This window comes from Oncorhynchus mykiss, chromosome 23 (genome assembly GCF_057628025.1).
Source record: "Oncorhynchus mykiss isolate SJ-2025 chromosome 23, ASM5762802v1, whole genome shotgun sequence".
NCBI classification, from domain to species: Eukaryota; Metazoa; Chordata; class Actinopteri; order Salmoniformes; family Salmonidae; genus Oncorhynchus; species Oncorhynchus mykiss.
Window position 1 is genome coordinate 28,388,289 of NC_143044.1, and position 16,574 is coordinate 28,404,862.

General features: G+C 42.2%; 1 protein-coding gene across 7 annotated transcripts in view; it reads left to right on the forward strand.

The window, feature by feature from the left end:
* Nucleotides 1-16,574, forward strand: part of LOC110502687 (dystonin) — a 197,974-nt gene that overhangs the window by 108,196 nt on the left and 73,204 nt on the right. For 4 of the 7 annotated variants that reach the window (XM_090217231.1, XM_090217232.1, XM_090217233.1 and 1 more), the window contains 11 exons: nt 2,757-2,885; nt 3,949-4,037; nt 4,204-4,312; nt 5,038-11,487; nt 11,605-11,757; nt 11,923-12,138; nt 12,246-12,395; nt 12,639-12,872; nt 13,557-13,709; nt 13,980-14,213; nt 14,489-14,785. In XM_090217231.1, coding sequence (XP_090073357.1) covers nt 2,757-2,885; nt 3,949-4,037; nt 4,204-4,312; nt 5,038-11,487; nt 11,605-11,757; nt 11,923-12,138; nt 12,246-12,395; nt 12,639-12,872; nt 13,557-13,709; nt 13,980-14,213; nt 14,489-14,785 — 8,214 coding nt within the window. Of the gene's footprint in view, nt 1-164; nt 2,886-3,948; nt 4,038-4,203; nt 4,313-5,037; nt 11,488-11,604; nt 11,758-11,922; nt 12,139-12,245; nt 12,396-12,638; nt 12,873-13,556; nt 13,710-13,979; nt 14,214-14,488; nt 14,786-16,574 lie in introns of those variants that run through there. The other 3 variants (XM_090217235.1, XM_090217236.1, XR_016491040.1) reach the window with 2 other exon arrangements.

A 16,574-nucleotide genomic window follows, 5' to 3' on the forward strand; every position in this document is an offset into this window, starting at 1 on the left:
ATTTGTAGAAAATAAACAATACATAATTGAAATGCATATTTGTTGACAAATTAATAATAATAATGATATTTCATTTGTTGAGCTCATTTCCTTCACTCAATAAGCAAGGATAAATGATCTCAAGGTATTTTCTATATGTAATTATTCACATCTTATGCCAACAGATAGCAACAGCGGAGAAAGACAAAGTACTGGAAAAACTGCAAAGAGTGAAGAGAGGCAAAATGGAAATAGTCAGCAATCAAAGCAGTTTACAGAATCAAACAATTTCGAAAACAAATTCTTCTACTGTGCAGACTACAACAGTCCAGCAAAAACAGTCTCAGAATTTGATTGCTAAGAACCAAAGTCAAAAAACAGAAGTGATGACAATAACAAAAAAGTTAGAGGCTCTGGATGGTCAGGCAGGGAAAAGTCCAAGTGTTATAAGCACCACTAACACAAGCTCATATAATGTCAAAGACATGTCATCCAAAGGATCTCATTTAGCCTCTATGTCAAAAGACAGTAGTTTGAAGCAGAGTGAGACAACAACCCTTCCTTTTTCCCCAAAGCTCCAAGGACACAGAGGCAGTATCAGTATCAGGAAGTTGATCAAAACCAAGTTTTTGGATAGAGAAATCTTGCAGAAATTAGAAACTGGCCTTGTCACATTAGAAGAAGTCCAAGCATCACTCGTTCAGTTCATCAGCAAACCCACTGCAATTGCCGGAATCTACTTGGAGTCAAGCAAGAAAAAGATATCCTTCTTGGAGGCTGCAGAGAAAGGCCTTTTAGCTAAGACATATGCCATTGAGTATATGGAGGCACAGGCTGCAACTGGCTGTGTTATAGATCCTTTAACTGGACAAACCTTCTCGGTTCAAGCTGCTCTGGAGAACGGCATTGTTGGGTTAGATCTGAAAGACAAACTGATGGATGCTGAAAAAGCAGCCACTGGTTATATCCATGGCAGTAAAACATTGTCTGTATTTCAGGCCATGGAGGAAAGGATTGTTGACAGGCTCAAAGGAAAGAAGATCATTGAGGTCCAGATAGCCACTGGAGGATTAGTTCACCCAGTGATTGGTGTTAGGGTGCCCCTTAACATGGCTGTTGATCAGGGTCTCTTGAACAAAGCTACCTTACAGAGTCTGTACGACCCAGTCAGCAACCCCAAAGGCTTCCACAAACCTGATTCAGGACAGAAGGCCTACTACTGTGAACTACTGAAAACTTGTTTGTATGACACAGATGGTGGTGTCTATCTCCTGCCTTTTGGTCAGAAGGATCTCTCCAGTTTCTCCTTCTCCAGTTGTCACAGAGTATCAGTCATCAACAGTGCTTCTGGTATGGAAATGTCCACATACCAAGCCTTTAAGGGCAACCACATCGATAAGTTGACCTACCTGTTTCTGTCTCAGCAGGACAGTGAATGGCAGGAAAAGTCCACTGTCGATGTCAACGAAAGCCCTTTACACGTCATCACAGATCTCAAAAGTGGACGGCAGCTTTGCATCGAAACTGCCTTAGATCTGAAGTTCCTTGAAATGACAGAACTGGTAAGTTATCGGAGTGGGCTCATCAGCGTCTACGAGCTGGCAGACCTTATCCTTTCAAGAATGGTAGTTGTTCCGGACGCTAACAGCCCGTTGGCTGGTCTGTGGGATGTCACTCAAAAGAGAAGGGTGACCATTCTCCAGGGACATCAGCAGAGCCTTATCGATAGACTCACTGCACTGAGGCTGCTGGAGGCCCAGGCATGCACCGGGGGCATCTGTGACCCTGCTTCTGGGGAGAAAGCCACAGTCACCGAAGCTCTGCGTAGAGGTCTCCTAGATGAGACGTTTGCCCGCCAGCTCCAACAGTGTGAGCAAGCCTACTATGGCATCATCCATCCCCAGACAGCAAAGACCTTGAGTGTAGCTCAGGCCATTCAGGAGAACCTGTTCCCCAAAGACGTGGGCCTTCGATGCCTGGAATTCCAGCTCCTGACTGGAGGACTGATCAACCCAGAGACTCATGATAGAATCTCACTGGATGAGGCTGTTCAGAGTTTCCTGGTTGACAAAGCCACTGCCTCATTCCTGAAAGATGAGAAGTCTTCCCCAAAAAGCCTCACCTGCCCAAAGACGAAGAGGAAAATCTCATTCATGGAGGCCCTGGAAAAGGGTGTTTATGACGGCCACACTGGGCTCAGGCTACTGGAGACGACAAAGGTTCTTAGTGTTGGGGCTAAGTCGTCTTTCCAATATGTATGGACCTATCGTCACATTTGAGTGACCAGTATTTGGTTCTCCATGGCTTGTAAATAGGGAAAACTGAATATTTGATTGACACAACAAAGGCTGACTCAATCAAGTTCTTGGACTGAAATGTTCTACACTTAAAATAAGAAATAATTCATTATGTGTGAATTTGATTTGACTTGGAATTATATGAATGTTAATTCAATTATGAATATGGAGTTCATTAAATCAGGGATGAATTATGCTTTTAGCATGATGTGTAAAGTCAATGATAAACAATTACAGTTTTTTTATCGCCAACTGTCATAACATGTAAACATCATGATCCACATGGCAATAAAGTTCATAAATCAAACACTGATTTGTATGTTGCAAGCTTAAACTGTTCATTGTCCAAATAGAGGTCAGAAATATGGCTGGGGGTCTACTTAGAGGTTTATCTGTTGTTGAATGTCTGCATAACCCCATTTCCTGATTTAAAAACTCTGATCCTAACCGCCTTTTTGAAATTCTTTCCTCAAATCCTAGAGATCTGTTGATGAGGAGAAGAAAGAGCATGGTGATAAAGTTAGCAAGCTGTTAGGTTGGATGTCCAGTGTGAAACCTGGCCAGAGCAAAGATGGTAAAGCCAGCACAGAGGCCTCTAGAAAGCCCCAGGTAAATACTGTGTGCAAACATGCATTTACTGTCACTTTACGGTTTCATTTCCTGTATATTTGTTGTTTGCATATTGTCATTGTATACAGTATATCATTACGCCCACAATTATGTGTGTATAACCTGTCATGCAAAAATAGCATTTTATATACTGATGGTCGTGCTCAATTACAAGATTATGCAATAAAATCAAAAAGTCGCACAACCTTTCACTGTTACTGTATGTGCATCGTTCTAATAAAGACAATGCTTTTGATACTCTCTAATTATTTCTTTACCCTATTACAAAAATGTGATATAAGTTTGGGTCAATCCCTTACATCTGAATATGAGCAGCAAATGATTTCCCCCAAGTTTGAATCAGCCCATGGTCATTAGCCCATGGTCTCTGTCGTCCTTGTGACTCCTCAGGGCTTTTGTAATTATACCCATAGCTCACGATATAAACAAAGATGATACAGTTACATAAGCATTCTAGTATTTCAATAAAACTTGATTATAAATACCCCCTACTCCTTGAACATGTTATTCTCTTTAATATGCAAGGACCTAACATTTTGCACCATTAACACTTTTTATATGGATTAAAATGAAAAGCCATTTTTCTGCATACAATTATTAAATGGGCTTTACATTGAAAAGCATTACATTGTGGATGCACAGTTTCTCTTAGAAAATGATATTTTGATCAGGGCGAGTTTTTCATGAACATTTGACCAGTGAGGAAAATGTCTGTGCCCCAGTCTGACTTGCTTTGACCTGGTTTCTCCTGGATAGGTTCACGTAGTCAGGAAAAACTCTAGGCACTAGTTATTTTAAGTGATTACTATATGATAAGAAAATAAAAACAAACCAAATAAATATTTCTGTGCAAATCAAATGAATGAAAATCAGGAACTGGATATCTGAGTTTAAAATATAGCACAAACCCAAACCTGACTTTTTGTGAAAAGTCAGTGTATATTATTGTGACAAATATGATGCAACAAAGTGGCATATCGAGTGATCAGAATAAACAGTAAGATGTATATACATGTATAAGGTATACCCATTGTTATTTCAGGTTTCAATGGAAGAAATGGTAACAAAGAAGGAGAAAATTGCAGAAGCACTGAGGACTACACAGCTGATGCTAACTAAACACAGTGACAAGTGAGTTGAATTATCATAACATATATCAGTAAGGTTTTTAAGGCGGACTTTTGTTCATGTCTCTCTGCACCTTAAATTATTTAAATTATATTTTGTATGCCTTAAATTATTTAATGATATGATTATGATAAGAGAACTAAAATGCCTCTGATGTCCTGAGTTGCAGAATGACTGAGGATGAGAAGCAGGAAGCCAAGGAGCAGCTGAAATCCCTCCACCAGGCCTACAGTGATCTCTCCCAGCAGTGTTCTGATCAGACGCCATCTACCGAGCAGGTTAGATACTGGACTTAATCTCTGAACCACTGGATGGGAGTTTACAGTGTGGTGTGAGAAATTATGCACAAGTGCCACCTACTGTTCAACTGCATGACTAACCCTTTTTCCCATAATGGACTCTGGCATGGTGTGATAGGTTTTCTCTTGTGCCACATTCATTGTCATCTTAAAAACACTATGTTGACTTGTAAGGGAAAGTAGGTTTCTCAAGAGAAGGGAAAGTAGGTTTTTCTTAAAAACCCAGTGAAACTGAGTATGCTGTAAACATGCTTCTATTTCTAGGAGCATGAGTGTTTCATGTCACCTAGCCTCATTCTGACTTTTCACAGACATCATTGAAACCAAGCTTTGGTGATCTCCTTTTCATTCTTACAGGTGGTCACCAACAACCAAATATAACAGCCTTGTTGTGTTATGTCTAACTTGCTCTCTTGTTTTGCAAGATACTGAATATTCTGTCCCCAGATGCATGCCAGCCTTTAGTGTGTCTACTTCTTCTTGCTGTTGAATCACACTGACACAGCCTTGCACTTTTGCATATGAACTGTTAACATTCACATGCTTGTCTGAGGGGTGAGTAAATGTTTCACCTTGCTTTAGAAGACAGTATAAATTGACAATTTGTCAATAATAAATGAACTATATGATTTGTATCATAACATTTTGGATTTTACAATTTGTTGTTGAATATGTCTGCTCATGCTTAATGTATTTTCCCACAGGCGTTTCAGACCATTGAGGGGGTACTCGAAGTTGGAAGTGTAGAGGTCTACTCTGTGTTTAGCTCTGTTCAGAGTGGCCTGATCGACCATTACACTGGGCTCTGTCTCCTGGAGGCTCAGCTCATCACCTCTGGCCTCGTTCTGCCTCAGTTAAGGATGTGTCTGGAGCTGGACGATGCTTTCCATCACAACCTCATTGACGAGCCCACCTGGAAGCAGCTCAGAGAGCTCAACGAAGCCAACCAGTGTATCCTGAGCCCACTGTTCTCCTCAGAACCTCTCCCTGTGATAGCAGCGGTTAGAGAGGGGGCCATCTCTGAGCGCCTGGCCATGAAGGTTATAGAGATCCAGCTGGCTACAGGTGGGTTAAGGGTGTCCTACACGAGTGATGTACTGACCCTGGAGAGGGCCTTTCAGTTTGGCCTGATCCCTGACCATCTGTACGTCAAGCTCTTGGAGAGACAGGACACACGGAAGGACCTGATCAACCCCAGCACGGCAGAGAAGGTCTCGCTCACCCAGCTGGTGCAGAGGAGCGTGGCTGATGTGGAGACTGGACTGCGACTGCTGCCGGTGAAGAAAAGCCACAATGGAAACATGGAGTTGACATCTGGGAGGGAGATTAGTGTACTTAGTGCGGTTCATGAGGGCTTGATTGACAGACAGACCACGATGAGGCTGCTGGGGGCTCAGCTGTTTGCAGGTGGTATCGTCAATCCCAAAACAGGCCGTAAGCTCACCGTAGAGGAAGCCCTGTCAGAAGGCTTGATCGATCAAGGCACTGCCACTGGGATACTGAGCCAGCAGGCCCAAAATGGAGGCATAGTGAACCCTCAGAATGGCAAAAGGCTATCGGTGGATGAGGCTGTTCAGTGTGATTTGATGAGCTCTAGCTGTGCACTCTTGGTGCTGGAGAAACAGAAGGGGTTCATGGGACTTTTATGGCCTCACTCTGGTGAAATCTTGACCATGTCTACCTCTCTGCAGCATGAAATCATCACCAATCAGCTGGCATTCAAACTGCTCAGCAATAGACAGAAGATAGCTGCCCTTTACATAGCAGAAGACTCAGAGGTAGTGGATATTAACTCTGCTACTCAAAATGGTTTAATTGACACACATACAGCAGAGGTGTTGAAAACCATTGAAATACCAGATGTTTTTCCTGATGTTGATGACCTTAATGATAGATTTTCTATCTGGCTGATGTTGAGGGAGCTTCAGATTGGAGGATCCCATCGCCCTACAGATGATATTGAGAATGATGATGAGAACATAAATGCCCCATCTCCCATCGAGGCAAAACAGTTATTTATCTCATACCTCATGTTGAATAGTTACATGGATCCAAAATCCGGACAAAGGCTTTTAATATTCGATGGACAGTTGACTAAAATGGCTGAACTTTTAGTTAACATTTCAGTAGAGACATCTGAAAACCAGCTACAAAACACTGCACTTGGTAAGGCCGCTTTTGTGGATATTTCTTTGAAAGAAGACATTTCTGAAGTTTCAGAGATCTCGTTTGAAAGCAATACTGAGGATTTGGGATATTTGCACATTAACGAGGAAACAGATGGCGCAATGAAAGACAATCATGCATCCAGTTTCTTCAGGGAGGATAAGTCAAATTATAATCCATCTGACAATAAAGCCTTTTCTAATAATGTGTTTATGGTGCTAGCCCAAGATGGAACAGAGGAGTCTGCTTCAGCTATTGGCTGTGGAAACAATACCACACAGCCGGATTCTGAAATAAGCATCTATCAAAATAACACAATACGTATAAATCCCATTGGAATTGATGTAGAAACCTCAGATAATCAACCAAAAGAGACTTTCAATGGAATTTCAGCCACACAAACCTCTCCCAAATCATGTTCGGTAAATGTCACAGACATGAGCTTGCTCTCAGGTGCACAGGTTGGAAAAAGGATGCTAGCACAAGATTTCACAGAAGAGTTATCTGGCTCTGATATGAATACCAGACCGCATGATTCTGATACAAGTGTTTGGTCTGATGGAATTTATCAAAAGAATGCAAGCCCATCATCCGTTGAAATTGGTTTAGAAACCTCAGATATAGCTTTATATAATCAACCAAAAGGAGAATCAGCCTCACAAGCCATGTCGGAAAGCCCATCCCCTACTAAATCATGCTTAGTGATTGGCAAAGACATGAGCTTGCTAGCTCAACATGTCGCAGAGGAAGCATCTGTAGCTGTTCATTCTGAAATTAATGCTGGACAATATTATTCTAAAGCCAATGTTTTGTCTAATAGCATTTATCAAAAGAACAGACAGGGCACAAGCCCATTGTCATTTGAAATTGATGTAGAAACTTCAGAAATGGCTTCTGATCATCAACCAAAAGAGACTGTCAACGCAGTTTCAGCCACACAAACTATATTGGAAAACTCAGCTCCTCCTAGATTGTGCTTAGTGAATGACACAGACATGAGCCTGTCATCAGGTGCCAAGGATTCCCAAATGCCAGTGGCACAAGGCCTCACAGTGGAAGCATCTGTCGAGGTTAGTTCTACCAGTACAAGCCTAGCACTAATTGAAATGAATTTAGAAACAGATAATCAACCAAAAGAGACAGCCAATGGAGGATCACCCACACAAACCATTTTGGCAAGCTCAACTCCTAGATCCGGCTCAGTTGATTCTGAAGCAAGTGTTTTTAAGAAGAAGAAAAAAAAGAAGAAGAGGACAAACAACACTAGTCTAGTACCCTTTGACATTGATGTAGAAACCTCACATGTAGCTTCAGATACACCAACAGAGTCTTTCAATGGAGGTTCAGCCACACAAACCATTTTGAAAAGCAGAACTCCTAGATCATGCTCTGTAAATGACACAGATATTAGCTTGCCCCCATGTGTACAGGACTGCAAAAGGGCGCTAGTACAAGGTTTTACAGATAAATCATCTAGCTCTGAAAATTATACCAGACAACCTGATTCTGAAATAAGTGTTTTGTGTGATAGATGCTATCTAAAGAACACTAACAACACAAGCCCAGAACCATTGGCGTTTGATTTAAAAACCTCCTCTTCAGATAATCAACCAAAAGGGACTTTCACTTTCAAGGAAGGTTCAGCCACCCAAGTCATTTTGGAAAGGTCAACCCACCAGAGATTGTGCTCGGTGAATGACACAGACACAAGTTTCCCCTCAGCTGCGCAGAATTCCAAATGCGTGACAGCAGAAAAGGAATATTCTAGCTCTGAAAATAATGTAGAACATTCCATAAGGGAGATAGTACACAGTTTCACAGACGAATCATCCATATCTATTGACTCTAAAAAGAATACCAGGCAGCACACATCTGAAATTTGTGTTTTGCCTGACAGAATCGATCAAGAAAACACAATGCGCACAAGCCCAACATCAATTCAAATTGATTCAGAAACAGATGTTGCTTCAGATAATCAACCTAAAGGGACTTTCAATGGAGGTTCAGCCACACAACCCATATTGAAAAGCTATACTTTGTGCTCAGTGAAAGACACAGGCCTGAACCTACCACCGTGTGCACAAGATTCCCCACAACGTCCCACAAATACACCTGGCTGTGAGACAGACAAGAACACAACATCTGAATCATCTCCATTGTCCATTTTATTGGCAGACACCCTTGACACATCCACAGAGTTTCCATGCACTGAGGAAGAAGCATGGAACAATGAAGATGAGAGAGGCTTTGCGATCCACCTTCTCAGAGCCCAACTAGAGGAGGGTGGTATTTTAGACATCATCTCTGGGAAACGCTTTGATCTTGATGCAGCTCTTGATAAGGGCCTTGTGGATGAGGAGACTGTGTTAGAAGTGCTGGCATTGCAGCTCCGCAAGGGAGAGGTTTTAGGTGATGAGAGAAGCACAGTGGCAACCTTGAAAGAAGCTGTGTCTAGAGGCTCCATATCCTCCCAGATAGCCCTGCAGATCATGGAACAGCAGAGCCTGTTGGGTGGTGTATATGACTCCAAGTCTGGATGCACTATTCGTGTAAATGAAGCGCTGGATTCAGGGATGATTGATGATGATTTGGCTGAAAAGATCCTTCACTCAGACCCTGTACACAACGCAATCATCGACCCTGATAGAAACTGCATGCACAGCATTTCTTATTCCCAGAGTCTGGGCCTCATAGACAACAATGAGGCCGAGAATATATGTCAACATCAAACAGACAAAAAGGTGGCGGTTTTGGTTCTTGATGCACCTGATGAGGATGTCAATGGGGAAGAAGGTAAAGAGAATAGGAATAGATATGCAGGGGAAGATGTGGATGCAGAAGGAAACAGAGAACAGAACTGCGATTACCAGAAGTCCTTACTACCTTCGTTCACTATTAGTCATGGGCCTGTATGTAGACAGATCCTATCACCTATCCTGTCAGATCAGGTAACAGGCGAACATGTCATCCATCAACCTGACACATCATCTTTATTAAGGGAAGATGGTTCCTCACAGGCCCCTAACAGTCCACTGTCAGACATGGTCCCTGGGTCTAGAAATTCCATCCACAATGACATGTTGTCAAACTCTCTCAGTTTGAGTGATAGTGGAGATAGCGGAGCTCCTCAGGCCCAGGCTAAAGAGGTGAGACAGACAGAGAAAGATGGTAACAGTTCTCTGAGGAGAGGCACGGATCTGTCCTGTGAGGCAATCGGCTTCACTCCGGGTGATGGGCAGCTGGGAGCAGGATACCGTGAGATAATGGGGAACCAGACTGTCAGTCCTGTTCAGAGTGACTCAGGCGTGTCCTGCTCATCACATAGTGATCTGTTGTCTGATGAAAGGAAAATGGAGAATGTGTTGAACGCAGTTCAGCCGCCAGCTAGCCAGCTAGTCAAGGAGTCAGATCAGAGAATAGATAGCTCATCACTGAGAGATTTGTCTAGCGATGTAACAAGCACAGTGTCCGCAGTCGTGGGTGTCAATGTGGATAAAATGGTAATAAACAGTGATGGACTTTCATCGTTTAGCACTGTGCCATCTCAGCAACCGCTAGTGAAGTCAGATGGGGATATTGGTGGAGATATCAAGCCTACATCCTCTCAGAATGGGTACAGTCAGAGTAAGCCAACAGATCAAAAAAAGACTCCAGTGCAGTTGACTAACTCCTCTGATTTAGCTATTGTATCCAGTGTACTGATCATAGAAACACACTGTGACAATAATGACAGCTATGATGTCGGTGATCAAGAGCAGTTAGAAACTGCTCCCACTAAAGTGATATCTAGCAGAATTACCCCTGATCTGACACTGACTGATAAACATCTGTCAAATTCAAACGCTAATGTTAACGCTAAAGCTAATGACAGGGTTGAATCAAGCAGGGGTGATGACAGCACACCATCCTCAGGGAGACAAGAAGATTCATCTGATGGTAGTGTCTCACAGATTACTGATCAAGCTGATTCACCCACTGTGTCCAAGTCATCACAGACAGGACAGACAGGTACTGGCAAATGTAACTCAGTTGTGTCTGAGAAGTTTCCCGATACAAGTTCGTCATCAGCATCAGAAATGTTCCCAGGGTATCCATTAAAGGCAACAGAGCCAGGTATGAGATCAGTTGTTAAACAAGATGAATGTGGTGCAGTTGAGAATCATCCCCAGCCGATGGCTGCTATTGTTCAACCAGACTCTTCCTCCAATACCCCCTCAACATCAGACATGACCTCACAGCATCTGGTAAAGGGTAAAGAGCCTGGCCTGGGGTCAGATCTTACACAGGATGTAAATAGGCAAAATCTATGCGTTGCTGATGAGAATCATACCCATCTGATGACTGTTGATGTTCAACCAGACTTCATGACACCTGATAGTGTCCCACCACCTGCGTCGGCCATCTATAGTGCTCAAAGGTCCGGTTTAGGTGAGCTGGTGAGAATGAGAGTGGAGGGGGCAGATGTCGATGAATTACAAAAGGCCGAGACCCAAGCATTGGAGGGCATCATCAACCTGATACAGGACAATCCACAGTCCCATGGAAGAGGTTCTGGTGATTTTGGTAGTGAGACAGATGCAGCTCCTGGGCTTGTGAAAAGTAATAGTCCAGATCTCCTCAGGGATCTGTTGAAGCATGAGGCTCTCCGTTCAGGTAAAACTAGTCTGGATGGAGGGAAACCACCCCATGAAGAAACACCTCCATCTGATATGATCCAGATTCAGTTTCAGCAGGTTCTTCAAAGTGTATCCTCAAGCCAAGACCCTGCCATGCTCAGAGATGTGATTGGAGCCTTGAGTAGTATTCTGGGGGGTGGTCCTGATGAGGACAGGCCACGCAACCTGGAGATCATCCAGGAGGAGGACTCGTCCGATGAGGCTGAAGGTGCCGTGGCAGATCCCATGGAAGGTCTTGACCTATATCAATCTACTGAGGTTGTAACCATTTCAGACACAGGCAATGCTGGAGCAGTTCAACCTAAGGTCAGGGTAAGTTTTATGTTCAAAACTCATATAAATGTGTATAAAATAACTACTACTCATGTATATGACATATGTATTTATTTTAGATTATTCATATATATAATGTATTGTATGTATTTTCAGAAACAGTACTCCACCCAGGATTATCTGGAGTGTGTTGGTAGACTTCAGGATCATGCAGATGTTGTAGTGGAGATCAGGAACGACTTGTCATCCAAGCAGAGCTCTCTGAGTAACAACATGGAGGAGTTACACAGTCAGCTGGAGGAATCTCAGGTTTGTATCACATATACTTAAATGCACTATAGAACGGCTTGAATACATTATAATAACAATGCATCCCTGAAAGAATGTGGCACCTTCGGTACTTTCTAACCACTTACATTTTGTCCCCTCCTTGCATGAGCATCTGTCTCAACATTCACCCACTTCTGTTTCTAGTTGTTGGAAGCACATCTGTCTACACTGGCTAGCTTTCTAACCAGAGATCTGGACATAGCCAAGCAGCTGTTAAAGTCTGCTAATGAACTCATTCCCACGCATATCCACCAAGATCTGGCTTCAGCCTTTCGAGAGTTGCAGCCAGCACTTGCAGACGTTTGCCAAATGTCTGCAGAAAGGAATTACGTTCTAATGCAGGCTATTGATAAAGGAAAGGTCAGTGTTTGTTTCTCATTGTTGTGATATAGGAAATGATGTTACTGAACTGCAATAAACACAAAGTAAATGAAATGAATCCTCATTGTGTGAACTGTGTTTTTCAGGCCAATTTGGAGTCAACATACCAGGAGCTCCTCAGTACCCTTAATCAACTATCAGGCTGTATTCATGACAACTCTGAGATGACCTACAACCTAGACATCATGAACACATATGACGTGAACACAGTGAAAGAAATTATCCAGAATATTGAGGTATCTTTTCATACCTTATTCTCCTTATGTTCCTTATTCACCTACAGTAGTGTATTTTAAGTATATTTTAAGTATATATGAATAAAATACACAGTATTTTTGTTATATGAAACGAAATTAAAAGTTTGTGGTTTTTCCCTAGAATTAACCAATGACACAATATATTATGGTTTACATTTATACATCCAATGAGTTGTGTTGATTGGTTCAGCCCCCTTCCATGACCCCTGTCTGTGTTTCTAGGACATGGAGACTAATGTGTTAGGGACCCAGAGGCATCTGGAGGACACTGCATTTGACATCCAGTACTTTATCTCAGAGCATGCCCAGTTCCTGAGCCCAGCACAGAGCAAGCACCTCCTCAAGTCTCTCAGCGCCACCCAGAGGGCAATTAAGGATCAGATGGAGAGGGTGGCCAATCAGAGACGCACCCTTCAACTCCAGCTGGAGATCAGCGAGAATGAGAGTCAGCAGAAGGTTTGGACCCAAATGACTAGGCTTAGGGCCATTGCACCTTGGAAAGAGTCGATTTCAGTTTGTTGAGAAAACTATGAAAATGTATTGGTTGAAGTGAAGTGTGGCTGTGTGTGTATTTTATAGCTACATAAACAAATTATGGTCATGATATATATTTTAGAATATATATAAAATAATAATGTCACTAGTATTCATTAAGTGAGATTTATCATGTGTATATATTTATAATGTATAATGTGTTTTGAATGTGTTTTAATGAGAAGTTAGTCTCTTGCATGTTTCTTTTAACACTAAAAAGACCATTGCTTGACCACTGCCAAACGCTAACCTTTCTCCTGGTCGTGTTCACGTTTCACAGGCTTCAACACACCTTTACACTCTAAACTCCAGAGGGCAAACTCCAAAGGCATCTTCAGTGTGGGAACGTTTTTCTCAACCAACCTCAGCACTAACACACTTGGGAACAAATGTCCTATTCCTCTCTACTAAACCCATCCTCTTTCTTTACCATGTCAGAATGCTGGCCTGTTGAGTGGCTAGCATGTTTACAGCATACTCAGACCATTGTCATCAGGGGTTGACTATCTACGAACGTCCAGTATGATTAATGCCTACTATGTAGTGTATGCTGTTGGGAGGAGTGTAACATTGTAACATTGCAACATTGCTCTCTGGTGTGTGCAGTGCTTGGTGGAGAAACAGAAGGAGTTCTCAGACAAGTTGCAGGAGCTGTGTGACAACCTGACCAATACAGAGAACTGTCTGATAGGCCAGCAGCAGCAGGCCAAGAGTGTAGAGAGTGTGGAAGACCTGCAGCAGGTCCAGAAAGAGCATCAGGTACAGTACAGTAGCTTGTTGACGAAATGTTGGTTCTAATAAATGAATTGCATCTGAACTATAGAATGTATGGCTACATTATTTGATTTTAAGTATGATGTCATTGCTACACATTTATCGTATACACAATTATGCACATTGTGTTACACATGTATTGCTATTATACTGAATCTTGTTTGATCTGTTCACTAATTTATCACCTAACATTTCTGTTGTCATGCTTTCTGTGCCTGTGTCTGCATCTCTGTGTGTTAAATATTAAATGTCCAGGCCTTGCAGAAAGACATCCTGACCAACGGCAGTGCCTTGAATGAGGTCATCAGTAGCACCAAGAAGTTCCTGGATGAGAACCGGTCTATGCTGACCCCAGATCAGATCGCTGCCATCGAGAGCAAGCTGGAGGACGCCAAGAGCAAGGTCAAACTCATCAACCAACGGGCCGAGGAGTCAAGGAAAGACGTGGAGAAGTCTGTGACTACTGCTATCAAACAGGAGACTGAGAAGGTTGGAAAACATATTACATTTTGCATGCATCAACATTATCCATATACCATGACTCGGTGCAAATCTGAATCATGACAGTTAAACTTTCTATTGCAGGTGGTTTACAGGAAAAGATAGATCCGCTTAAAGACAAATAAAATGAGTTATGTTATTCAGCTTGATGATTGCTTACTTATTAAAATAATATATAAATGTACAAAATGTATAGTTATCTATTTAATCATATAATTTAGCCAACATCACATCACGTAACTCACTATGTTCTACCTGTTTAGGAGGCTGTTGTTGAGCAGTTTGAGGAGAGTAAGAACAAGATCGAGGGTCTGCTGGACTGGATCAACAACATAGGGAATGAGAAAGGGATGGGGGTCGATCAGACAGACCATATGGGCAAACAGAACGGGAACATGCCTTTGCCATCGAAGACCTCAGCCAAGAACATTCTGGGAGAGGATGATGACCCCAATGGAAACAATGGAAACGCTCTCCAGACTACAGATAACGACACTGGCAGACAGGCTACAGAGAAGACCCCAGAACTGGACCTGGACAAGCAGTATGATAGGGTCAAGGTAAATTAAGCTATTCTCTCTGGTGGTGCTTGATTCATAGTGGCTTGTTGTTACACAAGGCTCAGGTCCCTTTTTCTAATAGCTGCATTGACCTTTTCCTTATTCTTTTATTTTATATATATATATATATATATAGGTTTTTGTATGTATGTAATTATGTATGTATGCATGTATGTATGTATGTATGCATGTACAGTGCCTTGCGAAAGTATTCGGCCCCCTTGAACTTTGCGACCTTTTGCCACATTTCAGGCTTCAAACATAAAGATATAACACTGTATTTTTTTGTGAAGAATCAACAACAGGTGGGACACAATCATGAAGTGGAACGACATTTATTGGATATTTCAAACTTTTTTAACAAATCAAAAACTGAAAAATTGGGAGTGCAAAATTATTCAGCCCCCTTAAGTTAATACTTTGTAGCACCACCTTTTGCTGCGATTACAGCTGTAAGTGGCTTGGGGTATGTCTCTATCAGTTTTGCACATCGAGAGACTGAAATGTTTTCCCATTCCTCCTTGCAAAACAGCTCGAGCTCAGTGAGGTTGGATGGAGAGCATTTGTGAACAGCAGTTTTCAGTTCTTTCCACAGATTCTCGATTGGATTCAGGTCTGGACTTTGACTTGGCCATTCTAACACCTGGATATGTTTATTTTTGAACCATTCCATTGTAGATTTTGCTTTATGTTTTGGATCATTGTCTTGTTGGAAGAAAAATCTTCGTCCCAGTCTCAGGTCTTTTGCAGACTCCATCAGGTTTTCTTCCAGAATGGTCCTGTATTTGGCTCCATCCATCTTCCCATCAATTTTAACCATCTTCCCTGTCCCTGCTGAAGAAAAGCAGGCACAAACCATGATGCTGCCACCTCCATGTTTGACAGTGGGGATGGTGTGTTCAGGGTGATGAGCTGTGTTGCTTTTATGCCAAACATAACGTTTTGCACTGTTGCCAAAAAGTTCAATTTTGGTTTCATCTGACCAGAGCACCTTCTTCCACATGTTTGGTGTGTCTCCCAGGTGGCTTGTGGCAAACTTTAAACGACACTTTTTATGGATATCTTTAAGAAATGGCTTTCTTCTTGCCACTCTTCCATAAAGGCCAGATTTGTGCAATATACGACTGATTGTTGTCCTATGGACAGAGTCTCCCACCTCAGCTGTAGAGCTCTGCAGTTCATCCAGAGTGATCATGGGCCTCTTGGCTGCATCTCTGATCAGTCTTCTCCTTGTATGAGCTGAAAGTTTAGAGGGACGGCCAGGTCTTGGTAGATTTGCAGTGGTCTGATACTCCTTCCATTTCAATATTATCGCTTGCACAGTGCTCCTTGGGATGTTTAAAGCTTGGGAAATCTTTTTGTATCCAAATCCGGCTTTAAACTTCTTCACAACAGTATCTCGGACCTGCCTGGTGTGTTCCTTGTTCTTCATGATGCTCTCTGCGCTTTTAACGGACCTCTGAGACTATCACAGTGCAAGTGCATTTATACGGAGACTTGATTACACACAGGTGGATTGTATTTATCATCATTAGTCATTTAGGTCAACATTGGATCATTCAGAGATCCTCACTGAACTTCTGGAGAGAGTTTGCTGCACTGAAAGTAAAGGGGCTGACTAATTTTGCACGCCCAATTTTTCAGTTTTTGATTTGTTAAAAAAGTTTGAAATATCCAATAAATGTTGTTCCACTTCATGATTGTGTCCCACTTGTTGTTGATTCTTCACAAAAAAATACAGTTTCATATCTTTATGTTTGAAGCCTGAAATGTGGCAAAAGGTCGCAAA